This window comes from Odocoileus virginianus, chromosome 31 (assembly GCF_023699985.2).
Source record: "Odocoileus virginianus isolate 20LAN1187 ecotype Illinois chromosome 31, Ovbor_1.2, whole genome shotgun sequence".
In the NCBI taxonomy this organism is placed as follows: domain Eukaryota; kingdom Metazoa; phylum Chordata; class Mammalia; order Artiodactyla; family Cervidae; genus Odocoileus; species Odocoileus virginianus.
The window spans coordinates 26,844,359-26,871,431 of record NC_069704.1 but is presented as its reverse complement, the minus strand read 5'-3'; the positions used below and the strand labels follow the sequence as shown (position 1 = coordinate 26,871,431).

General features: G+C 40.5%; 1 protein-coding gene, 1 long non-coding RNA gene and 1 pseudogene across 2 annotated transcripts in view; 1 reads left to right on the top strand and 2 right to left on the bottom strand.

Annotated features, from left to right (window-relative positions):
- The window catches only part of CENPP (centromere protein P), a 225,490-nt gene that overhangs the window by 197,634 nt on the left and 783 nt on the right, over positions 1–27,073 (top strand). The window contains exon 6 of the mRNA XM_020883150.2: positions 25,575–25,654. Coding sequence (XP_020738809.1) covers positions 25,575–25,654 — 80 coding nt within the window. The remainder of the gene's footprint in view (positions 1–25,574; positions 25,655–27,073) is intronic.
- Positions 1,316–2,021, bottom strand: LOC110130873 (large ribosomal subunit protein mL42 pseudogene; annotated as a pseudogene).
- Positions 10,223–27,035, bottom strand: LOC139032432 (uncharacterized). The gene is made up of 3 exons (XR_011484973.1): positions 25,421–27,035; positions 19,463–19,501; positions 10,223–12,281 (listed from the first exon to the last, which is right to left on the bottom strand). It is a non-coding gene; the product is annotated as an uncharacterized lncRNA (long non-coding RNA).

Genomic DNA, 27,073 nt, shown 5'->3' with positions numbered 1-27,073 from the left:
TTCCATGTCTTGGCTCTTGTAAACAGAATTGCAATGAATATTGGGGTGCCTGTATCCTTTTGAACCATGGATTTCTCTGGATATATGCCCAGGAGTGGGATTGTTGGGTCATATAATAGCTATTTGTAGTTTCTTAAGGAACTTCCAGATTGTCCTCCATAGTGGCTGTACTATTTTACATTCCCACCAACAGTGTAAGAGGGCTCCCTTTTCTCCATACCCTCTCCAACATTTATTGTTTATAGACTTTTTTGTGATGGCCATTCTCACTGGCATGAGGTGGTATTTCATTGTAGTTTTGATTTGCATTTCTCTAATAATTAGTGATATTAAGCATCTTTTCATGCATCTCTTGGCCATCTACATGTCTTCTCTGGAGAAATGTCTGTTTAGGTCTTCTGCCCATTTTTTGACAGTGTTGTTTGTTTTCTGGATGTTGAGCCACATGAGTTCTTTGTAAATTTTGGAGACTAATCCCTTATCAGTTGCACTGTTTGCAAGTATTTTCTCCCATTCCATGGGTTGTTTTTTGTTTTGTTTGTGGTTTCCTTTGCTGTGCAAAAGCTTTTGAGTTTAATGAGATCCCATTTGTTTATTTTGGTTTTATTTCCACAACTCCACTCAGAAAATGGCTCAGAAAAGATATTGCTGTGTTTTATGTCAAAGAGTGTTCTGCCTATGTTTTCCTCTAAGAGTTTTATCCAGTTTTCCCAGCACCATTTATTGAAGACACCATCTTTTCTTCATTGTATAGTCTAGCCTCCTTTGTCGTGTTAGTCACTTAGTCGTGTCCGACTCTTTACGATCCCATGGGCTGTAGACCACCAGGCTCCTCCATCCATGGGATTCTCCAGGCAAGAATACTGGAGTGCGTTGTCATTCCCTTCTCAAGGTGATCTTCCCGCCCCAGGGGTTGAACCCAGGACTCCCACATTGCAGGCAGATGCTTTACCGCCTGACCCACCTGAGAATGCCTTCTTTGTTGTAGATTTATTGACCATAGGTGTGTGAGTTTATTTCTTGACTTTATATCCTGTTCCATTGATCTATATTTCTGTTTTTGTGCCAGTACTGTACTATTTTGATGACTGTAGCTGTGTAGTATAAAGTCAGGGAATGTGATTCCTCCAGCTCCGTTTTCCTTTCTTAAGATTGCTTTGTTTATTCAGGGTCTTTGTGTCTCCCTACAAATTTTAAGGGTTTTTTGTCTTTTTCTCTTGTTCTAGTTCTGTGGGAAATGCCTTTGTTGATTTGATAGGGATTGCATTCAATCTGTAGATTGCCTTGGGCAGTATAGTCATTTTGATAGTATTGATTCTTTCTTTTTTTTTTATATGAAAAGATGTTTTATTATTATTTTACTATATAACATATTAGTGAATACACCCAATTGTATCTTCTCAAAAGGCAAATGAGATCCAGGGTAACATTCCTCTTTGATTCCTAAAAACATCATCTGTCTTTTGGAGGATTCAGTTTCCTACGACGTCTATGATACTGTCCACGAGGATACCAACAGTGCTTAGTAGTAAAGAACATTTTACTGAGTTGTTCTATCATGGGTCCTTGCTCTAAGTGTTCACTTTTTTCTTCTAATATGGTTTTCAGTACTAGATCATGTGTTTCTTCATTGTGCACTGGATCTGGCTGAGGGATAGGTTTTGTGTGTTCATATGGAATGTCCACAGAAGGGTGATAGCAAACTATTGTCCTGGCATCAGATGTCAGAGCAAGCTCTACTTTGCAATTATAGTCATCTGGAAGAGAAGAATACGTAGATTTGTGACCAATACAATATAAGGCTCCGTTTTGAATTGGAAATAAATGTTTCAAGATAGTTCTGCTTGATATTGCCCATTTTACTGCTGCCAATGCCATGGTGAATCAAAATGCTTATCAGGTGGTATAAAGATGATTTGAAAAGAAACTGCTTTTAAAATCGGCTTCTAGATATAACAATCTTCACCCCTGGACTGCAGCTCACCGCGAACCCGCCATCTTGCTTCCAGTATTGATTCTTTCAATTGAAGAACATGGTATGTCTTCCCAGCTGTTTGTATCTTCTTCAGTTTCTTTCATCTTAGAGTTTTCAGTGTAGAGATCTTTTGTCTCCTGTGGTATGCTTATTCCAAGACCAGACTTTAACATCACTTAACACTTGGACTTGAATGTCACACTCTGGAGATAGTTGAGTCATTCAGGCTTAGATCATGAACACAAAAGAATGGATAGGTGGGAGCTGACTCTTAATATTCACACCTCCCAGCTATCCATTCTTTTGTGTTCATGACCTAAGCCTAAATGGCTCAGCTATCTCCAGAATGTGACATTCAAGTCCAAGTGTTAAGTGATGGCACTGACTGTGTCTCAGTGGAATCAGGGAGCCCTTGAATCAACAGCATGGCATTTTGCATAACTGTAATTTGTTCTTCTTTACTTACTAATATATTCAGTTTCTGTCAGTCAGAAAGAATCTTCCTATATCCTGTCTAGATGTCCTCAAACTACCATCTATTCCATCTTCCCATTCTCTCCTTGATTTCTTGAAATAATATCTACAGAAAACACCTCCATGTGTTCGGCCTCCCATTTGTTCCTTAATCTACTGTGATTCAGCTGTGGCATTTATGGTTGGTGTAAAAGTGCCCTCTCAAACATTCAGTGGCCCACAGAAGCCATCTATCAGCCTTCTTTTTTGTTACTGTTTTATTGATCGCCCTATTCTTGGAAGTCTATCTGTCCTTCCCTCTATCCATCTTTCTTTCTCTTCATCTTTTACTGACTTCATCCCACCCACTTCCACATCATAAATATTCATGTTCTCCATCCTCCATAGCCCTCTTCTATATCTGTCCTTGCTCGCCCTCATAATATTGTTCATCCAGTAAGCAAACATAAAGGAGCACTAATAACATTGCGTTAACATATGCCAATGAGCTACAGATCTATTCTAAGCTCTTAACTGTTTCCTGAGCTTTATATTCAAGTTGCCAACTTTGATTTGTTCAAGTTGGTTTGGATCGCTCCCACGAGTTGTATCAGTACATACAGAAGAACAAGATGTACCATCTGCTCCAAAACTTGTTATTCCTCCTGTATTCCTTATTGTGGATAACTCATGGAAATTCAGAAATGCAAGATTTACCTAATTACTGGTTTTACTGCTCAGAGGGGTTTTAAATTTTGGTTCCATCTCTCCCTTTTATAGCTGTTTATTTAAGTTTAGGCTTGAAAGGAGATGTGAGTTTATATCATGTCTGCATAGCTAGGATATAGTTTTGTTTATCCAAGCCAACTTATTTTAACACTTGTAATATTCAGACAAGTGTTTCAAGAGGTTTAGGTTAAATTTTATGGAGGAGAAATTTTGTGCAAAGAAAATCACATTTGGTACTTATGGTTTAATTTCCATTCCTAAAAACTATAGTGATTTTTTTTTTGGGGGGGGGCCATAAGAATGTGCATTCAAGGGTAAAAGTATAATGCATATTACTTTAGCAGTTGGTTTTATAGAATCTTCAAAATAACCTAGGAACAGACATTTTTTGTATGTCCTTTGGCAGAATCAGGTCCTCACTTTTTCCTACATACCCTATACATGATGGGGATAGAAGAGAAACAAAGAAACTGGCAGCATTAGCTTGCTCCACTATGTGCCAGATGTTCTCTGCTAGGACAGTACTCAATAAATCCTTCAACCCAAAAATGTACCTTGTTATACTTCAGTTTTCAGAGGAAGAACACTGAAGTATTATAGTCTAAATGAGGAAACTAAAGCTTCAGAGAGTTAAATAATTTGCCTGACTTGCTGAGAAATGGAAGAACTGAGTGTAACTTCAAGTTAGTCTGATTTCTTTCTTTTCACAACAGTCAGGCTACACACTTTTCAGCTCACCCCTACAGTGCTCCTTCTCCCAGCAGAAATGGAAGGATGGGTAGAATATATTCTGCAGCCCACATCAGCAGAAACTGACTCTTATCACCATTATGGCTCCACATGCCTGTAAACCATAGGAGTCAGATGCCTTCAAGATGAAAACCAGATTGCCTGAGTGTTTGGGGAGCAGACGTGATGAAAGTCACTGCAGAGGCATCAGGGCCAGAATTCATCTTGGCCTTTTGCCTGCCAGGGAGAACTGGATGAGTCACACCCTCCCCTGGGACTAGGTTCTTATCTTTAAAAAAGACCACTGTTGACAACCCAGGTGTTTCTCTTTGGCATTCTGGATGTGTCCTTCCCACTTTGGGATGAACCACCATAGCCACAACCTCCAGAACTGCTCTTTCCCTGTAATTTTCCTCCTGCCAACTCTGAAACCTACACTTAGCGTGAGGTTTGTGAGATGATTACACATATGGTAGTTTTAACATTTGTTGGGAATGGGATTCTTTTCTACTGATACACTGTCTGAAGGCAATGGCTATAAATCAGAGCAACCACAATATTTACAAAGGTATTTTGTGAAAAAGAAGACTTTGGCAACTGGTTAAGCCATCACTCATGGGGGATAAAGTGAAGCTTGCTTGCAGTTTAATAAATCAAAACATAGTGTGTTTGTCCATGGCCTCATTTTTTCCCCATTACTGGTGGGTGATATCATCTTTTTCATTTCCATTAGAATCTTTCAGCATCCAAGAGTAGGAAAAAAATGTTAACTTCATTTATTCCATTTTTAAACAAATTTAATTTTAATTCTAGCAGATTTGTAAATGCGATTTTCAAACTCTTCTAGGGTTTATGGAATTTTTATGAATAGTATTCTGGAAATTACTGACTTTTTTCTGTATGCGCAAAGATACTGTTTTTGAATTAAGTTCTTTTCTCAATTTGCCCAGATGAAACTCTGATCTAAAAAGAATAAAGCTAAACTCCTCCCTCCAAATTACAGTAGAATAGTAAATACAGAAATTAATAAAACAGTGTGTAAGGAAGATTAAAATTATCCATGATCATACCGTGTTGAGACGACTAATGGATAAATAATAGTATTTTAAACACAGTGCTCATCTTTACTCTGCGTTCCTCTGCCAGAGTGAAAAGTTTGAATGTTGCCACTCACATGCATATAGGTATTGAAAGCAAACAGGTATTATTGTTTTAAAAACTCAAGACTCCACCTTCTGATAGCCTGATCTTTTCTTTAGTCCCTAACTTTGATATCATCTTTTCCAAGAAACTGTCTATAGTTCCGCAGTTCACCCATAGTAGCACATTGGCTTTACTACTTTGCCAGCACTGATTAATTGTTTTATATTATAAATAGTGGTTTCCATATGTTTTCCCCAAATGTATATAAATTCTTTGAGGACTTATACACATTTGTGCTGCTAATTAAGTCATTTAAGTTTTTTCCTACTGTGTGCATTTTCAGCTCATTGCTAAAATCTGTAAAAATAAATAAGGTTGACAGAGGTCTTACTCACATTTGATTAGAGTCAATTTTTAGTTCAGTTCAGTTCAGTCGCTCAGTCATTACCAACTCTTTTTCGAATCCATGGTCTGCAGTATGCCAGGCTTCCCTGTCCATCACCAACTCCTGGAACTTAGTCAAACTCTTGTCCATTGAGTCGGTGATGCCATCCAACCATCTCATCCTCTGTCATCCCCTTCTCCCGCCTTCAATCATTCCCAGCATCAGGGTCTTTTCAGACGAGTCAGTTCTTAACATCAGGTGACCAAAGTATTGGAGTTTCAACTTCAGCATCAGTCCTTCCAATGAATATTCAGGACTGATTTCCCTTAGGATGGACTGGTTGAATCTTCTTGCAGTCCAAGGGACTCTCAAGAGTCTTCTCCAACACCACAGTTGAAAAGCATCAATTCTTTGGCTCTCAGCTTTCTTTATAGTCCAACTCGCACATCCATACACGACTACTGAAAAAACCATTGTATGATTAGACACACCTTTGTTGGCAAAGTAATGTCTCTGTTTTTTAATATGATGTCTAGGTTGATCATAGCCTTCCTTCCAAGGAGTAAGCATCTTTTAATTTCATGGCTGCAGTCACCATCTGCAGTGATTTTGAAGCCCAGAAGAATAAAGTCTGTCACTGTTTCCATTGTTTCCCCATCTATTTGCCATGAAGTGATTGGACTGGATGTCATGATCTTAGTTTTCTGAATGTTGAGTTTAAGCCAGTTTATTCACTCTGCTCTTTCACTTTCATCAAGGGCTCTTTAGCTTTGAGATGTAATAAGGAACAAAGAATATGGTAAATACAGAAAACAGTTTCCATATAATAAAATCGTAATAATGTCAAGTGAGGTTTTTTCTTTTTAAGCTAGAATTCAGACTGAAATTAAAACATCATAAAGCCCTTTGTTCATGAGGAGCATTGAGACATGGATTAATTTGGACTTTGATGAGTATGTGTGATAAAATATCTAAGGTAATCATTTGACATATAGGAATAGATCATGTGACATCCACCTAGTATAAGGGAAAGCAAAATTTTAAAAAGCTAATAAAAAGGAAGGCAAAGAGACAAAAAAAAGATGTTTAAGAAAGTTGTAAAAATCAGTTGTGGCGGAACTTCCGGCTGTGGCAGAATGATGAGATCACTGAATCTTCTCCACAAAAAAATACATGTAAAGCTAGGAAAATTGTTCAAAAGAACCATTTCAGAACTAAGGAGATTGATCAAGGCAAAGAACAAGTAATTCAGAGCTTAATTCTCCCCTCTCTTTTAATATCTATGTTCACTCATGATGTCCTAGATAGTCTTTCTACAAAAATATCTCCCTTATCCATCCCATAATTTTTATTGTCAGTAATGGAATTGAAATGGCCATTTTGTTTGTGAAGACATTTTGATTGCAAGTAATAGAAACTCACTTCAACGAGGGTATATTGGAAGGACACTGAGAATACCCTCTTATTGAAGGGCTTTATTGAAGATTTCCAAGGGCCTGGGACCAGGAATGAGGTGGTTCTCATGGTCCAGGCAGCCCTCAAGGACTTTGATCTTGCTTTCTTTTTCTGAGTTGTTTCATGCTTATCATTTTCTGCGTGTTCACTTCATTCTTCTCTCAGTAGGTCTTGCCTTCTGCAGGACAACTTCTGTGTTGACACACATGTGGCCAATGGCCCATCTCCAGAAACACAAACCTGTTTACTTTCAGTTCAAGCTACTTCACACAGATGGGTGGTATGGCCCTCAATTTCAGATTTCTCCAAAGAACCTGATTTAACCAGCTGGGATCATGTGCTTACCCACTGGTCCTATCAACTATGATCTCTAGAGGAAGGAAGCAAGATCATAAAAGTTTTCCTGGGTATTGGTGATAAAATGTAGTACAGAGGTAAACATATTCAACAAAAAAATTTTCATATTGACTATCACATGTAAAACTTTTGTGAGAAAGAGAAAAGTCATTAATTTTAATATATTCTTCTTCAATCAGCCTGTATTTATCTTCACTTCCTGAAGAGAACATCTATACTGTTGGAATACTCTATTATGTAGCCTAGGGCAAGCTTCTTACCTATTAATCTGTCAGTAAATATTTACTGATTATTTCTTTTTAGACTGTTTCATTTATACAATACTTATAAGTGAGTGTTGAGATTTTATACAATTTGTAGATATTTCTCATGAGAATTGTCCTTTACTTAGTATATACGAATTTCAAAGACTATGGCTGCTTTATTTTTTTAATTTTTTATTGCTTTTTTTTAATTGCTTAATTTTTTGAATATATACTTAAATTATAGAGAGGTTTCTCTTTTTCTTTTTTAGAGGGAGGTTAAAAACCATTTGTTGTACAAAAAGCAAAGTCCTCTCTGGCTAAGGAGTTTTTTTACTTTTCAGTTCAGTTCAGTCACGCAGTCATATCTGACTCTTTGTGACCCCATGGACTGCAGCATGCCAGGCTTCGTGTCCATCACCAACTCTCGGAGCCTACTCAAACTCATGTCCATTGAGTCGGTGATGCCCTCAAACCATCTCATCCTCTGTCGTCCCCTTCTCCTCCCAACTTCAATCTTTCCCAGCACCAGGGTCTTTTCAAATGAGTGAATTCTTCACATCAGGTGGCCAAAGTAATGGAGTTTCAGCTTCACCATCAGTCCTTCCAAGGAATATTCAGGACTGATCTCCCTTAGGATGGACAGGTTGGATCTCCTTGCAGTCCAAGGGACTCTCAAGAGTCTTCTCCAACACCACAGTTCAAAAGCATCAATTCTTCAGCTCTCAGCTTTTTTTATAGTCCAACTCTCACCTCCATACATGACTACTGGAAAAACCATAGCTTTGACTATGGACCTTTGTTGGCAAAGTAATGTCTCTGCTTTTTAACATACTGTCTAGGTTGGTCATATCTTTTCTTCCAAGGAGTAAGCGTCTTTTAATTTCATGGCTGCAGTCACCATCTGCAGTGATTTGGGAGCCTAAAAAAATAAAGTCTGTCACTGTTTCCATTATTTCCCCATCTATTTACCATGAAGTGATGGGACCGGATGCCATGATCTTAGTTTTTCACTTTCTGCCATAAGGGTGGTGTCATCTGCATATCTGATGTTTTTGCTTTTAAACCGAATTTCAAGCAGGCTTTAGTGAAACAAACAATATTTTCACTGTGAAATCACCAGTACAAGGGGGAGGAGCCATGCCGTCATCTATTTATGATGGTATGCCATTTGGTATCTGTGATTCAGAGTAGTGAAAGTAAATTTTAAGTGTTTTCATGCTGAAAATGGTTTATTTATGTCTTTTGAAGGGAGAATTAGCAATGATCAAGCACTTGGCAGTGATCATGTTTTCTGTCTAAAATTTGATGGCTCTCCTTAGTTCAGTTTATTTATTTAATACAATTTTTAAAGGTTACCTTCCATTTATAGTTATTGCAAAATACTGGTTGTATACCTCATGTTGTGCAATATATCCTTGAGCCAATCTTACTTACATCCAAAATTTGTACTTCCCACCCCCCACCCCTGTATTACTCCCTCCACCCACCCTCACTGGTAACCCCTCATTTGTTCTCTGCTTCTGTGAATCTGCTTCTTTTTTGTTATATTCACTAGTCTGTTATATTTTTTAGATTCCACATGTAAGTGATATTATATAGTATTTGTCTCTCTTTGTCTGGTTCTTTCCCTTAGTGTAATGCCTTCCAACTCCATCCATCTTACTGCAGTTTCTTTCTTTTTTTTTTTTTTATTACTGCAGTTTCTTGAACCATCACAAGACCTATGCAAGCATTATGCTCCATGTCAAATAGGAATAAAAGACCAAATCAGACCACTGTAATTAATCTTGCTTCCTCATATTTTCTCAGAGACTCTTTCTCAGCACACCATCACCCCTCCTCAGTACCATCTTGGCCCATTTCATGACTGTAATGCACAACTGGATGCTAGTTCCTTCTAAACAGGCTGCTAGCGGTGACTCCTAGCATGCATCTGCTTTGTTCCAATTACTCTTTGCCTCTCAAAATCAGATGAGGGTCTTGCCTAAGTATGTGTTTCACATACTTTTGGCACAGAGTTAGGTGCTCAGCATTTTATTTTTCGGTTTCTGTTTTAACCAACTAGTCATATTGTTTGTCCACCAGGCATTTATGTGCCAGGAATTACAGTAGTTGCTTCTGTCTCGGACCAAGTGTCTTTCCTGAAATTCTTCAGATTTTATACTAAAACATCTAAGAACTTCTCTGTATTTACTTTCTTATTTAAAGCTTTGTTTTTCAATCATTCTCCTATAATTCCCAGTTTCACTAAATTACTTTTGTTTCCTTTAGCTTTTTTACTTCTAGGTCATGTGCCTTCAATGAATCCAACAGATGTTTGTTAAGGACCTACTGTATGCCTCGATACATACGCTCTTGCAGTGTGTGGAGCCATCGGTGTCAACATCTGACCCAAAGTTTTGTAGGGGTGTCCATCATATTCTGTGGAATGGTCCTAACACCATACTTAGAGTATGTAGCAATGAGTGCCTGGTCGAACGTGGTGGTGGAGGGTGGACATCGGTTGTGTGGTGCCCAATAACTTCCCTTCCTTCCGCTACAAGCATTCGTCTCCTTTGAGGAAATTTTCCTCAAGGGCTGACACACCCTTGAAAATTATTCACAGTGGAATACTACACAGCGATTAAATACTACACAGCAATTAAATACACAATGGAATACTACACAGCGACCCCCAGATAGAAACTCAATCTTCATTGAGAAAGCTCTTCAATACACATTGTTGAATAAAGAAAAGAAATGAGAAAACAATATGGTATAATATGATTTTATTCACTAAATTTTCTCTTATTGAGGTATTTTTCATTGAGATGTAATTTCGTATCTTCTGTGGGTCCATAGAGATCTGTAATATGGGAAGAGATCTGCAAGATACCTGGGGAGAGAGGGGTGGAGACTAGAATTGGGGTTATGTCAAAGAAGACTTTAGCCTAGCTTTTACCATTTAATATTTATTTATTTATTTATGGCTGCACTGGGTCTTTGTTGCTGCACGCAGACTTTCTCTAGTTGTGGCGAATAGGTGCTACTCTTTGTTGGGGTGTGCCAGCTTCTCAGTGTGATGATTTCTCTTGTGGAACACAGACTCTAGGAGAGCAGATTTCAGTAATTGCAGCACATGGCCTTAGTTGCACCACGGCATGTGGGACCTTCCTGGATCAGAGATCAAACCCATATCCCCTGCTACGGCAGGCAGATTCTTAACCACTGGACCACCAAGAAAGTTCCTTTAACCATGAAATTTTCATAAAGAGAATGCATGTGTTAATTATTTGTATAATTAAAGAGAAATGAAAATGTGATATTTCTCACCAAAAAGAAAGCAAGTGGAGCTGTAAATATATCAGGAACTTCCCTGGTGGTTAAGATTACATAATTCCACTGCAGGCAGCACAGGTTCCATTTCTGCTTGGGGAACTACGATCCTGCATGCCTCAGCTCAGCCAAAATGAAAAAGAAAATAAAAAAATAAGAAAATAAAAATTTAAAGAAAAAGAAAATAAATGTGGCAAGCTAATTTACCATGTGTACCCTTTCCCAGCATTTTAATTGTTCAGAAATTCTGGATTAAGTACAACATGTCTTAAGTATATAGTCAAGCTCAAAAGAAAGAAGTAGAAATGTCCCAAGATCCTTAAATAAGGAGGCAAAGCAAGAGCAGGAGCTGGTGTGGGTAGAACGCAGATCTGGGCCCTTGGTCTGAAGACAGCCTGGACCGCATCAGATGCTAGGGGAGTCCTCCTCCCAGGCCTGGGGCCTCAAGGATTTCTGTTAGGTGACAGAGGAAGAGGAAATCTGCCAGCCAGGCCAAAGAAACTGCAGGGAACTTAGTAGGTAGAGAAACTCACATCTCCAGATCCCTGGCATAGATATATACTGGATCTCAGTTTATGCTGCCTGTGTGGTCTAGGTAGAACCCCAAATCTGGAAAGGAATATAAATTGTAGATACAGGGACTTCTCCAGGCTCTGGGAAAAGCCACCTTGAAACTGCCCGAGAGGGAAATTCTCACACAATTTCACAGAACTGTTTCAGAAAAAAATGACCCCAGATGAAACTGTGTTAGTCGCTCAGTCATGTCCAACTCTTTGCGACCCCTTGGACTGTAGCCTGCCAAGCTCCTCTGTCCATGGAATTCTCCAGGCAAGAATACTGGAGTGGGTAGCCATTCCCTTCTCCAGGGTATCTTCCCAACCCAGGGATCGAACCCAGGTCTCCTGCTTTACAGGCAGATTCTTTACCATCTGAGCCACCAGGAAAGCTTGTAGATGAAGCAAGTATACATTAAAAAATTATACATTAATTGCATAAAACAAATTTCTATAAGTGAGAATTATAAAACAATCTAGACAAAAACTGCAAAGTACAAGGTTAAAGATCAAAGAAGTAACTAAAATATAAACCTAATTTAAAAATAAGGGACAGTTTCTTAAAATTTATTTATTTACTTATTTTTGGTTGCACTGGGTCTTTTTTGCTGCATGTGGACTTTCTCTAGTCATGGTGAGCGGGAGCTAATCTTGGCTGCAGTGTGCAGGCTTCTATTGCAATGGCTTTTCTTATTGGGGAGCACAGGCTCTTGGAGCACAGTTTCAGTAGTTGTCATACCCAGGTTCAGTAATTGCAGCTCTCAGGCCCTAGAGTGCGGGCTTAGGCTCAGAAGTTGTGGCACATGGGCTTAGTTGCTCTGCATCATGTGGGATCTTCCTGGACCAGGTGATCCTTGCATTGGCAGGCAGATTCCTATCCACTGTGCCACCAGGCAAGCCTCAGAGCAATTTTTTTTCTTTTTTTCTTTTTTCCCAAAAACCTATTGGAAAAAGAAACAAATTGACATCTATACATTTTTTAAATGTGATTAGAATTTTAAGAATTTAGAAACCAGTGGATAAGTCAAACAACAGGTTAAATATTATTAAAGAGAAAATTAGAAGATGTATTTGAAGAAGACAAAGAAATTCTAGAAAGATAATTAGATGGAAAATACATGAGTTCATTTAAGCATAGAATTAGGTGGTTTAATGTAATCCAATAAGAGCACCAGAAAGATAGAATGAAATAGATGCTATATTTAAAGAGAAGAATGTTGTTTTGTCAGATATCCTCAGGTGTTTGTTCCAGTGCAGAAAAATTTGGATGACAGGATGCTGTGTGAAAATATGGACTAGGTTTAAAGGAACAATTAAAACTTCATACATGAATGTATCATCTCAGAATTTATCAGTTCAATTCAGTCGCTCAGTCGTGACCGACTCTGAGACCCCATGAACCGCAGCACGCCAGGCCTCCTGGAGTCCAACTCCCGGAGTCCACCCACGTCCATCGAGTGGGTGATGCCATCCAACAGTCTCATCCTCTGTCATCCCCTTCTCCTCCTGCCCTCAATCTTTCCCAGCATCAGGGTCTTTTCAGCTCTTCGCATCAGGTGGCCAAAGTACTGGAGTTTCAGCTTCAACATCAGTCCTTCCAGTGAACACCCAGGACTGATCTCCTTTAGGATGGACTGGTTGGATCTCCTTGCAGTCCAAGGGACTCTCAAGAGTCTTTGCCAACACCACAGTTCAAAAGCATCAATTCTTCGGTGCTCAGCTTTCTTTATAGTCCAACTCTCACATCCATATATGACCACTGGAAAAACCATAGCCTTGACTAGACGGACCTTTGTTGGCAAAGTAATGTCTCTCTGCTTTTTAATATGCTGCCTAGGTTGGTCATAACTTTCCTTCCAAGGAGTAAGCATCTTTTAGTTTCATGGCTGCCATCACCATCTGCAGTGATTTTGGAGCCCCCCAAAACTAAAGTCAGCCACTGTTTCCACTGTTTCCCCATCTATTTGCCATGAAGTGATGGGACCAGATGCCATGATCTTAGTTTTCTAAATGTTGAGTTTAAGCCAACGTTTTCACTCTCCTTTTTCACTTTCATCAAGAGGCTCTTTAGTTCTTCACTTTCTGCCATATGGGTGGTGTCATCTGCATATCTGAGGTTATTGATATTTCTCCCAGCAGTCTTGATTCCAGTTTGCGCTTCTTCCAGCCCAGCGTTTCTCATGATGTACTCTGCATATAAGTTAAATAAGCAGGGTGACAATATACAGCCTTGACATACTCCTTTTCCTATTTGGAACCACTTTGTTCCATGTCCAGTTCTAACTGTTGCTTCCTGACCTGCATACAGGTTTCTCAAGAGGCAGGTCAGGTGGTCTGGTATTCCTATCTCTTTCAGAATTTTCCACAGTTTATTGTGATCCACACATTCAAAGGCTTTGGCATAGTCAATAAAGCAGAAATAGATTTTTTTCTGGAACTCTCTTGCTTTTTCAATGATCCAGTGGATGTTGGCAATTTGATCTCTGGTTCCTCTGCCTTTTCTGAAACCAACTTGAACATCTGGAAGTTCACAGTTCATGTATTGCTGAAGCCTGGCTTGGAGAATTTTAAGCATCACTTTACTAGCGTGTGAGATAAGTGCAATTGTGCAGTAATTTGAGCATTCTTTGGCATTGCCTTTCTTTGAGACTGGAATGAAAACTGACCTTTTGCAGTCCTGTGGCCATTGCTGAGTTTTCCAAATTTGCAGGCATATTGAGTGCAGCACTTTCACAGCATCATTTAGGATTTGAAAGAGCTCAACTGGAATTCCATCACCTCCACTAGCTTTGTTCATAGTGATGCTTCCTAAGGCCCACTTGACTTCACATTCCAGGATGTCTGGCTCTAGGTGAGTGATCACACCGTCGTCATTATCTGAGTCGTGAAGATCTTTTTTGTACAGTTCTTCTGTGTATTCTTGCCACCTCTTCTTAATATCTTAATTAAGATATCTTAATATCTTCTTAATATCTTCTGCTTCTGTCCCTACCATTTCTGTCCTTTATCGAGCCCATCTTTGCATGAAATGTTCCCTTGGTATCTCATTTTCTTGAAGAGTTCTCTAGTCTTTCCCATTCTATTGTTTTCCTCTATTTCTTTGCATTGATCACTGAAGAAGGCTTTCTTATCTCTCCTTGCTATTCTTTGGAACTCTGCATTCAAATGGATATATCTTTCCTTTTCTCCTTTGCTTTTTGCTTCCCTTCTTTTCACAGCTATTTGTAAGGCCTCCTCAGACAGGCATTTTGCTTTTTTGCATAAAGGACATTAAAAAGTGTGGGGGGTACGGGAGGGAAATAGCCAGACTCTTAAGTGGCTATACCATTTTACATCTCACCAGCAATGTCTGAGGTTTGCACTTGTCACATTCTCACCAACACTTGTCTTTTTATTGTCTTTTTTATTTTTTTTTTCATTTATTTTTATTAGTTGAATGTCTTTTTTGTAATGGATATTCTAGTGGGTCTGAAGTGTTTCTGTATGCTTTTAAGGTAGATTTCAAACTAAGCATCCTGCAAATCTATTTTTCACACAAAACTATTACATTCAAGCTATTTATGATAGTTCAAATTGTTGTTGAATGCCTTTTTAAACTATCTTACAAAGTCTAGTTGTAATTTAAATAGAAAATAATATGTCACATTTCCTCTTTATTCAGTCTTTTATAGTCTTTATCCAGTCTTTCATTACAATAATTTTAATGTGTTTAAAATAGTGTATTTTTCTGATAAACACAAACTGTTGTAGCCACGCGTTCTGGGAAACAAACTCACTCAGAAGGACAATGCAGATAGTGGAGTGCAGCTTATTACAGCGCGGGCCCAAGGCAGAGTCTCCTCTTAGCCACGGACCCTGACTAGTTTTTCTGAAAACTTTATATACCCTAAGTGTACGTGCCCAAACCCACTTCCCCAAATTCCCTGAAACTAGTCTGAACAAAGAAAAAGAAAGATACAATCAAAGTTAACCCAAGATTCATATGCCTTAAATCTAGGTAGTTAACAGTGGACAGTTATCAATAGGCCTGTGGTCATACCCCAATAAGCATAATAGAATGTATGATTCTATTTGGTTACACAGATAATTAGGGTATTCTTTTAGGCAACAGAGGCACAAGCCCTGGGGCTCTTCCATCCAGGGGGCCTGACTTTCCAGTTGGTATGTCGTTTCCATAGATACTGGGCATAAAGCTCAAAGTCCACAGTCCAGCCCAAGATGGAGTCCTGCTTTCAAGATGGAGCCTGTTCTGTCTGTTTCCTCCTTCAACACCAGACAGTATTACCATCACTCCCCACCCCACCCCCAATACCCACCCAAAAGAAGACTGATTATATTTTTGCCTCAAGAACTTAAAAGATTGGTTACTTAGGGAGAGCATGAAGTAATAATCACCTTCCTCTTGTAAGTAGTTAAATGATTTCAGACATCCATAATGATGTTTGCATAAATCAGGGTCTGCAGGCCAGTCTTTTAGGAGCATCTTACCAGAACATTATTATCACTTTCATGTAGAAAGGTGTGGCAGAAAAGCCCAGCTATTTGCAAGTGCTCTTGGAAGAAACAGGAGGGCCTTGCTTAAGCAAGTTCACTAGTAGTATTTCAGTGGAGGCATGCTTCAGCAAAGGGCTTTCAGCTACTCAGTTCTGTTAGTAGGACAAATTGTTTTAATTGTTTTATACTTGTTTTAAGATTTTTTTTTTAACTCCAACTGTTGTTTCTTCTCTGTATGTTTTCTTGCTTTGTAAGAGGCAGTAAACCACATCTGGTTAGTATTCAGTGCTTTTGGCACTTATAAATAAAGGACCCTGAGGGGTGGGTGATAAATAAATAAATAAAGGACCCTCTTTCTGTTGCAAATGTATAAATACTGTGCTTTCAGCTTTTGATATTTAAAACAGCATGGAATTTATATTTATATGAGGCTGAAGTATGACCTTTAGGGAAATGGAATCTGTCCTTCGACTGTCTTATCTTTTAAAAAAAAAACCGCTTGACTTTGTTGGCTCACATCGTCTGTTTCCGTTTCTCTTGTTGCTGGGCCACATAATCCACCTTGGACTGTTGTTGGGCAAGCCTCTGGGGTCCTGGGGCCTGAGTTCCTCCCCAGCCCTTCAGCATGATGTCTTTCTGTTCCCAAATAAAGATAAGTTTGTACAGGCCCTTTCCATTTCTTTGGTCAGCCTCAGCCTCTGGAAATTAGTATGCTTCTTCAAGTATTATTTAAATGTACAAATTGGCTGAAGTTTAATATAAGGAGATGAGGAAAGATAAGTAGAAAGTTTACAAACATTCAGGACTTCCCTGGCGGTCCAGTAGTTGAGAGTCTGCCTGCCAGTGCAGGGGGCATGGGCTCTGTCCCTGGTCCAGGAAGATCCCATGCGCCGTGGGCAACTAAGCCCATGCACCACAACTCCCCAGCCCATGCTCTACAAGAGAAGCCACTGCAGTGAGAAGCCTGGGCACCACACCTAGAGAGTAGCCCCCGCCTGCCGCAACAAGAGAAAGCCCACGCACAGCAACAAAGACCCAGTGCAGCCAGAAAGAAAGTTTACAAACATTCAAACAAATGTCTTTACGAGTAAAATTTTCATGTAACAAAAAAATTTTAGGCTGCAGCTTTTGGCCCACTCATCTCAAATGTGATTCAACTAATTCCAGTTTAACAAAGTCACGTGGACCATATTTTCAGAATAGAGAAATGTTAAGCAGTTGAACTGTTATATATAAATGAGCCAAGAAGAAGTCAACAGTAAAATCTCCATATTTTCGGACAACTTTAAGCCTTTCCACATATTGAAATACCAAGAGAATGGGAATGCAGTGAAAACATTAGTTAGAGGGCACAAAAAAATAATAAAAATTTATTGTGCATAAGATAAGACCTTCAAGGAAAAAGAAATCCAGAAAATACCTATCAAAAGGTGGGCCCTTGGGGACTTCCCTGGCAGTCCAGTGGTTAGGACTCCATGCTTCCACTGCAAAGGGCGTGCATTTGATTGCTGGTCAGGGAATAAGATCCCACATTGCAGTGCAGCATGGCCAGAAAAAAAATGTGCCTTTGGCTATCAGTAGTGACCCAAGAAAAGGCATATTGACTACTTCTCAAAACAGTATTTCAGATACCTCAGCATCAAGAAAGGCTTACAGATTGGTAGGCTTAATTCAGGATGATCAGGTAAAAGAAAATAGATTTTATGTTCTTTGTCCCAAATCCTAGAACATCTGTACATATTTCATGCAGTTAGGGTCGGCTCTTCAGGACAGATATGATAGAGCTGGAGAAGACCCAAAAAAGATAGTAAAGTAATTGAGATGGCTACTGGGCTTCTGGATGAGAAAAAGAACACAGCATTCTCCACCCTGGATGGCAGAGGCAGAGGGGAAGCATTTCTGTGTTTACTTGCTTACTGTCTGTCTTCACTAGCTTATATACTTCATGGGCTGGGGGATGCTGTCTTTTGTATTTTAATTTTTTGTTGAAATCTATAGGTACAGGACAGGGCACACACGTCATAAATGCACACTTGGATGATTTTTCACAAAATTACAAAACCATTCATTCCCTGGAAGAGGAAGCAGAGCAGGAGCAGCCCCCAGGGCCCACCCACCTGCCACAGGTGCTACAAGACAGGGTTGGTGCTTGCCACTGCATACACTATCCCTGAGATCCGTCCATGTGGAGTGTAACTGGTGATCATCCGTCTCACAGCCCTTGAGCCTTCTGTCACATGGATGAGCCACACAGCATTCACCCAGGGTTCTGGGCCTGGCCCTTTGCAGGTCCTGGCAGTTGTGAACAGTGCTGCTGTGTGCCTGTCTTTTGGTGATACAGATGCATGTTTATGTTGGATAGAATTGCTGAATCTTAGGGTAGACGTATGTTCAGCTTTTGGAGGGGTTGTCAAAATCACTGTGCCAATTTATACTCTCACCAGCGGGGTGTGAGGGTAACAGCTGCTCATATCAGTTTCAACCCTGGTTTTGTCAGTTGTTGGTAGCCATTCAGGTGTGTATGTTGTGGTATTCCATTGTAGTTTTTATTTTTACTTTCCTGATGCTCAGTGTTATTTTGTTCCAGGACATACCCAGCATTTAACAAAGTACCCAGTGTTTTTATTGGAGCTCTTTCAACACAGACAGAAATATAAATTCACATTGGCTTAACAAAAAGGAAAGTTAGTCACTCCAGTTGTAGCAGAGGGCTGTAGTAGTTCAGACAATTAAAGAAAGAAAGGGTAGCCTGCATGTGCAGATCACATCAAGATAGAGGATTTTCCCTCCTGTTGTGAGGCCCTCATTTCTGCACGATTCTCTGCTGGTTGTCTATCAGGGTAACACACAGGCCTCCCATAGCCTGGAAGAGGCTGCCCACTGAACAGTCCCTGCTGGAAAAGGTTTTGTCCTCCCAGCATCTGTCAGTTGGCCCAGGATACATTATATGCGTTCGTGAGGAGCTAACAGTCTATGATGACCTGAGCCAATCCTGTGAAAGGGACAGGTCTGTTGCCAGAGTAAGGGTAATAAGAAAGCTTGCCAGGCAAAGAAAAACAGGTCCGACAGCCCACAATAGTTCCACACAATAGCCACGCTGCAAATCATTTTGAGTGATGAATTAGTCAGTCCAAGTTCATCATGTGTGTAGGTCTCATTGTGTGTGAGAGGATGAATTTGAAATACTTTTACTTAAGAATTTCTCTAGGAAAATAAAGCAGTTTCAGGACAAGGCAGCAAAGAAAATCCTCTGCCCTCAATCAATTCAAGAGCTAGTGCATGCTGAAAATTTGAATTATTGTAAGATGCGTTTTGCTAGTTCATGGGTGGTCTGTAGACAGATGCATATGTGAAAGCATCTTCATGTTTGCCCCTCTCTTGTTACCTGTTTTGAGTCTCAAGTCAAGCCCAGGATCAGCTGACTCCTTCTTCCGGCCTGGCCCTAAGGGCGCTGCCAGATGGCAAGATGTGTTATTCTAAGACCCAAAGAACAACTATGCATTTTCTCTTAAGAGTCTTTAGGTAAAAAAATGGGAGCCCCTTATAAAATAAATAAGCATAATACTTAAACCCATGGCAGAACATAAGAAGGGATATATAGAGTAAGGATCTAGGTGAATTTTCCTACCTCTCACAAATATGTCATGTGGGATCCTGAGTGGGAATTCTGAAACAGAAAATGGACATTAAGTAAAAACTAAGATAGCTAAATAAAATATAGACTTCAATTGTAAAAGCAATATCCCAATATTGGTTCATTGATTGTAACAAATATACCACACCAATATTAGATGTTAATAATATAGGAACTCTCTACTATCCTTCCAATTTTTATCAATCTAAAACTGTTCTAAAAAATTATTTGTTTTAAATTCAGTAGAGGGGCTTGAAAGGAGCCCATGTACAGGGAGGGAGTTTTTGGTCCCTGAAGTGTAAGCCTTATTGGTTTCAGGGTGAGTTTACTCTGAGCTGGACCATGGGTCACCTGAAATTTGCTTCAAGAAAGGCATTAGAGTTAGGAAGCCAGCTCAGCTTGGCTTCTTTACTTGGGCTCAGGGTCATTGGAGCAGCCTTGCAAATCTCTGAGCCTTTATTTCCTTATTTTTAAAGTGTGCATAATTATATATCCCTGATTCATAAAGGTATCCTGTGGATAAACATGTAAAGAACTGGCAAAGTTAGAACTGTTGTGCAAATAGAATACATTATTATTGTCCTTTGGATTATTTCACCAAGACTTGTTTCGTCTCTCACATTTTAATTCTCTTGCCAAATATTCATTTTATGAAAATAAAGCTATCAGGACTTGATATAGTATAAGATTTGAACCATTAAAAAGTTTATTTACAAACATTATTTATGCCCTCTTTTATTTTGTCCCAGGGTGGGGATTTCCTCTGTTTCCAAGGACATGAGTTGACTTAACTATTTTTTTCCATTTTTAAAAACTGAAAGCATTTTTTTTTTATTTTAGTTGGAGGCTAATTACTTTACAATATTATAGTGGTTTTTGCCATACACTGATATGAATCAGCCATGGGTTTACATGTGTTCCCCATCCTGAGCCCCCCTCCCACCTCCCTCCTCATCCCATCCCTTTGGGTCATCCCAGTGCTCCAGCCCTGAAAGCATTTTAACATAGGACTCTAGAATACAAGTTTGGACATATATCATTAGCTTTATATATAAAATAATTTAAATACTATTTAAACCTTAAATTCTATACCCAAAATATTCATCAAGTATGAGGGGAAATTGAAAATATAAATGTAAAAGGCCTCAAAAGTGGACAATTGAAATATACCACCTTCATCAGCCACTCTGCTAAAATTCTTCAGAAATGACAGTAGAGAGAGTTTTAAAAGACATAATACACAAAGATGAAGACTAGGCCAGAGGAAGGCAGCAGTACATTCAGGAAGCAGATAATTATAGTTTGATGAGGCCCAGACAAAGCTGAGACCTAACCCCTGAAGGGAACATGCCGTGCCGGAACAGGGAACAGTCGTTTGGAGGTTGCTTTGACTTTCCCTGGGAATATGGGAACTGACCCTGGGGGCAGGGCCTCAGGGGCCATTGCCACTGAAAAATGGCCTCCAAGCCAGAGCTTTCCAGCCGTGTGTGACTCTCAGCACGCAGGAGACTGAGAAAGCTATCTTCCTTGGAGGAAGGAACAAATCAACCAATTTGTTCTGTGGAACCTCTGAAAGAGAGACTGTGGGTAGGAGGAGAATTAGTAGGAAGTCTATATGAGAGGCAGTCCATCCTCGCCCTGACAGAGGCCTATGTGAAGAAGCTTGGCACTACTAAAGGGGGCCTGGACTCTGCAATACAACCTCACGCCTCTGGAGAGAAAACTAAACCTCTAATAAAAAACAGGCACAGGGGAATTCCTTGCTAGCCTAGTGGATAGGATTCTGGGCTTTCACTGCCATGGCGTGGGTTCAATCCGTGGTCCAGGAATGAGACCTAGCAAGCCACATAGTGCAGCCAAAAAATATACACACAGCAAGTTGCTTGCACTAGATCAGGAGCCCATTACCATTAGGGACCTAATAAGTCTTATACCATATGGAATATGTGAACAAACCTTTAGGGGCTATTATGTTTCCCAATAAAAATGGTTTTGTTTCTGCCTTCAAAATCAGTTGCCAGCATGAATTATGTTACAAGTTGATTGTAATCACACTTGGCCTCTGTATTACAACTATAGTTGAATTTAGAAATGTGAAATGGTAGTGTTATTTCTGAGCTCAGGTTTTGGAATCTGATTGCCTTAGGTTTGAATCAGTTTACTAGTTGTGTAATCTTGAGCAAGTATCTTAATTTTTTCAAGCCTCAGTTTCATTTAAATGGGCATTATACCAATGGCTTCACATGACTGCTGTCATCTTTGAATGAGCTAGTGCCTATTAAGGACATGGGGCCTATAACTGTTAAGAGGTCAATAAATTGTATGTGGCAGTGTGGACGTGTAATGTCTTTTGAAAGAGAAAACACCTTTAAAGCTCAAAAAGTCTGTGACTCTATGAAAAAATTTAGATTAGACCATAATAACTTCTCTTTTTTTAACTTTTAAAAAAGTATTTTTTATTTGGCTGTGCCGGCTCTTAGCTGTGGCATGTGCAGTCTTTAGGTGCAGCGCGTGGGATCTAGTTCCCTGACCAGGGATTGAACCCAAGCCCCCTTCATTGGGACCACAGAGTCTTAGCCACTGGGCCACTAGGAAAGTCCCCAGACCATAGTAACTTTAAATTATAATCAGTTTCAATGCTTTGCACATTACTTTGAGATATATAAAATAATGAGAGTTTTATTGGTAACAATAAAATTGCCAGTGAATATCTGAATATTACTTTCATCATCTGCCTGCATTTCATTATTTTGCTGGCACAATTACATTTTAAAAACTGTATGAAGACAAAGTTGTGAAATTACCTCTAAAAAGTTTCTAGCATTGATTATTACATGTATGTGTGTGTGTGTATTCAGCTTCTTAAGTATCATTTCTGACTATTGTAAAAGAAACCAACTTGCCTTGCTTTTTAATTATTAGTCTAGAAGGGAACAGACTACATATAAAAGTGTACAATTGCTACCCAATTAGTTAGAATGAAAATGACAATCTTAAAAATCTTAAGAACTACTTCTTGGACTTATATCCCCACCTGAAGTGATGTTTATTGTCTAGTGTTCTTAATGGAGTAGATCTTTTAAGGGTACACTTGCCTTCAGATTTATTGCAGGGTGTATGTTTCTTGGCTATATATTTGACTGCTTTTGCTTGCCTAACTTTCCCCTTTCCATTCTAAACAGGGAAAGTATAAAGGGATTATTTGTGTAAGCTCTTTTCCTGCCTAGGAGTAGAGTGATTTTATAGCTGCAGAACAAGAAGGCTAGATAGAGAATTCTGGGGGGTGGACAGAGGTATTGAGGTCATCGCCTGCTCGTTTGTTAGTATGTGTGTGCAGAAGGATTCCCAGGGGGCTGTGATATGTGCATGCTTGTGCATGTGTCACACCAACCTGTCTTACCAAGTGCTTTCCCCTGAGAGAGCCCTAAGCCACCAAAGCCCCAGGAGCGGTGAGCCTAGGTCTTGGTTTCTAAATACCATCAGCTTCCTAAAGAAACACTGATATACGTTGAATAAATCAGTGATCTGTGAGTCAGTGCCAATAGAAAATAAATAAGGGAGAAGTAAAAGCTCGTTTTTCTGGTGAAAATCTACTTGCCAGTGTGGAAGGAATGATGGAGACAGTCACCCTTTGGCACCCCTCGTGTGGTTGACTCAGCTCTGAGGCACCAGCAGGCCCAGGCTGGTGAGTGGATGTCTGACTGAGGAGCCAGACAGTGGTCTGGTCTCATGATGTCCCCTTGGAAAATTCCAATAACAGAGGGGAAAGGGTGGCTTTTGGGTCACCCCAGAAGCGCAGCAGCATTTCTGGAGCACTCCCAATGTGGCATCATGAGGAGACATCAGACCTGGACTAAGGCCCAAGAGGCCTCATTTTCCAAACTGCCCAAACTGCCTGGGGGAATGTGAGGGTCACAGGAGGGAGCTGGGAACATCTGAAAATTTCTGGTTGGAATGCTATGTTTTGGTAAAGCAGGAAGATGGCCCTGTTTGGAGAAATGCCACTGAGTGTCCAGGGATGAGGGGTATCATGACTACCACTCACTCTAGATATCTGTGAACACTCAAGGATACATTTAAACTCAAGATTCAAGGTTTCCCATTCATTTAAGTGGCAGGGGGGAGTGAACTGGGATAGTATGACTGATCCGTAACACATGGTTGGTTTTCTCTAAAGTTCTGTTTAAAATTCTCTTCCCTTTGGACCAGCATCCAGCAGCCATTCCAACAGTAAAGTGGGTCTCAGGTAGAAAACTGGGATGAATAACAAATTCCCAGCTTTCTTAAAGCTACCATTTTTTTCTATCATAAACACCAGGAGAGTTCTTGACTGCAGGCTCCAGGCACATGGCAAGCAGCTAAGTAAACACACACACAATCCACACCCCTTTTTTTGGCTGCACTGTGTATCATGCAGCTTCCCTGGTGGCTCAGATGCTAAAGCGTCTGCCTACAATGCGGGAGACCTGGGTTCGATCCCTAGGTAGGGAAGGTCCCCCTGGAAAATTCCATGGACAGAGGAGCCTGGTATCATGCAGGATCTTAATTTGATCAGGGATCGAACTCATGCCCCAACATCGGGAGTTTTTAATCACTGGACCACAAGGCAAGTTCTAAACATCCATTTTGAATCACCACTTAGGACAGACTTCCTGTGAAAGACTGACAGGCCCAGTGTATGCACAGGATCAGCACAACGCAGCCTGTTCCCAGCCTTCCCAACACACAGTGAAGCATAAGGCTCCCATTTGCTCCCTTTAGGTACCAGGCCTGGACCTTAGTTTTACTAGTGGCAGAATGTGAAATGTCTAATGTGATTTCCAAGTCAGGCTGATAACTTTCCTGTCAACCTTTTTTTTGTGTGTGTAGCTATTTTTCATGTTAAATATTGTAAAACACACTGGCCAGATGGCTGCCTTATCTGAGTACATCTTCTCAATCCTTTCTTGGTGATTCTGTTGTCTTTTTTGAATGTCAAACACAGTAATATGGAGAACTTTTAATTGCTTTTGAAATGTACTGATATTTGGCTGTGACCTCAGACCCACTTTGCATTTAGTTGTATCACTTTTTCCAACTTTTCTGTCTTCTCCCTCCAGGCCACTTGTATACGTACACCCTATCGATGAGACCCATGCTTTGTATTTCTATCAGCGATAGTATCTAGACTTTGCTGTTTACGTTGTGTCTCTGGGCTGCTCTTCAGCCTTTAGTTGCTTTCTTCCTGTCAGCTTTGAATATTTGAGGTCACCAGGCAAGTGAATGAAGCTGGATAAATGGGGCAATATTATTAACTTGTATAAAAGGAAACTTGCCACACAAGTCCCGAAGAGCTCTCCAGAAATGCCCGATCTCTTCCTAATGTCAGCATTTTTACTTTTGGTTTTTATTTTAAAAATTAAAAGGAGTATGTTTTATTCTTTTTTTAGTGAAAGCTTCTAATCTAAAGCCTCCTTTTGCTCATGAGAAGAAGGCTTAGAGAGGCTGAGGTCTGCCTGGAGGCAGACCAAGCCCTTGGGCCTCACGCTGGAACTGGCCCAAGCCACGTGCTTTCAGCTCAGCCTGGAAGTTACACTGCCACAGTCACATGTTCTCCTTTACATTCCTCATACAGTTGTTATTAATTTAGAAGAGCCTGAGGTTTAAAAACCAGCCAGCACTTTCCATTTAAAAAATTTAGGTATACATTTTCTCATAAAAACTGTTTCCCTGAAATTAGAAATCATCTGTAAGTTTAAACCAGGCCCACGCCAGCCTTTGGTCAGAATGGCTTGGTGTTTGGATGTGTTCTTGCTCCATCAGCACCTTTCACACACGGGTCTGAGAGCGCTGGCCTCACACGCTGGCAGCAAGCTCACTGATCTGTGGGCTGGTCCTTTAAAAGCTGTGACACATGTTTGTCCCCACAAGACCTCATTTGAGGGAGCTTATTTTGTTCAGCCCATCAACTACCTGTGGCCTCAGGAAGACCCCATCCTCTGAAGCCCATAGGTTCTGCCAGGATTCCATGATGCCTAGATGAGAAAGTGGCACGCCTGATAATTAGACTTTCAGGGAATGCAAGACACATCCCACAGATTTTGCTAACCATTTCTTCTCCCCACAGGAAAAGTACCCAGAGGCTGTGCAGCTCTCAGAGGGGGCCTCCTCCAGCTACATGGGCATTAGGAACCCCAGTCAACCTGGGTGAGTACACAGGCCCCACCAAGTCGCTCCCCATCCCAGACAGGTCTTTCCTGTTAAAAACGATTACAAATAGTAGAAAACAAATGTAAACCACCTAACTGACATCTTGAGATGTGTCTGTGGAGTGATAACAGATAGCAGCGATGGCAGGAGAGCACCAGGGGGAGCTTGCTGGGTGAGGGAGGAGGGGAATGTGGGGACTGTAAACACAAATGGGATCTATAAGGAAAAGTCCAGCAGGTGCCGGTCTCACTGCACTGCTGGTGTCCTTAGGGACGGGAGGCCAGAGGGGTGGAGTTCTATTTTCATCAACTTATTTCAAGAAAGGTGGGGAGTCTGCAAGTACTGAGTGAGGGGAGAAGTCATCCAGGTCTCCTCCCACCCACTGTGGGTACCTTTATGTGCACGTGGGCAGGATGTGCTTCTGTGACCTGCGCCTAAAGATGTTTTGTTCCAAGCCTTAAAATGGTGTAGTTATGTAAGTCTCTGGAACATGCGTTGTTATTCAACCTTATTTCCAAAATTCACCTATAGTGGTGCCTATGCTGCTGCTAAGTCACGTCAGTCGTGCCCGACTCTGTGCGACCCCATAGAAGGCAGCCTACCAGGATCCCATCCCTGGGATTCTCCAGGCAAGAACACTGGAGTGGGTTGCCATTTCCTTCTCCAGTGCATGAAAGTGAAGAGTGAAAGTGAAGTCGCTCAGTCGTGCCCGACTCTTAGCGACCCCATGGACTGTACCTTACCAGGCTCCTCCGTCCATGGGATTTCCCAGGCAAGAGCACTGGAGTGGGGTGCCATTGCCTTCTCCGAGTGGTGCCTATAACTATAGCTAATTCATTTTCACTGCTTACACTCAATTAGGTGAATATATGTATTTCTGCATTCTTCAAGTCTTGGGCCTTTGGGTTATCATTATCTTCCACTATTTCTAACATTCCTGTTTATGTCCTTGGGCACACAGTACATAGGCTTCTCTTGAGCATATACTTAGAAACAAAATTCCTGGGTCATAGGGCAGATTCAGCTATCACTGCCAAATTCCTTTTAAAGTAGTTTATCGATTTGTATTTCCCACCAGTAATCTTTTAAGTTCTCATTGCTGGATATCCTGTACTTCACTTGTACTGTCACACTAACATGTAGTGGGCACAAAACAGCATCTCACTATGGTCATTTTCCTGTATGTTAATGATGTTGAATATCTTCTCATGTTTAACTGGCCATACTCTCTCTTCAGCTGTGGGTCTTTGAGATCAAGGGAGTCTGAGCACAGCCTTGGGGAAGGGCAGCAATGCCAAGGGTGGTTGGGAAGAGAGCGACGTTCTTGCCCACGTAGGCATCCTCTGCTCTAGAGAGAGAGTCAGGTGCCGCATACAGTTTAGTCTGATTTTAAAAGCACTCAGCAATGCATCTTAC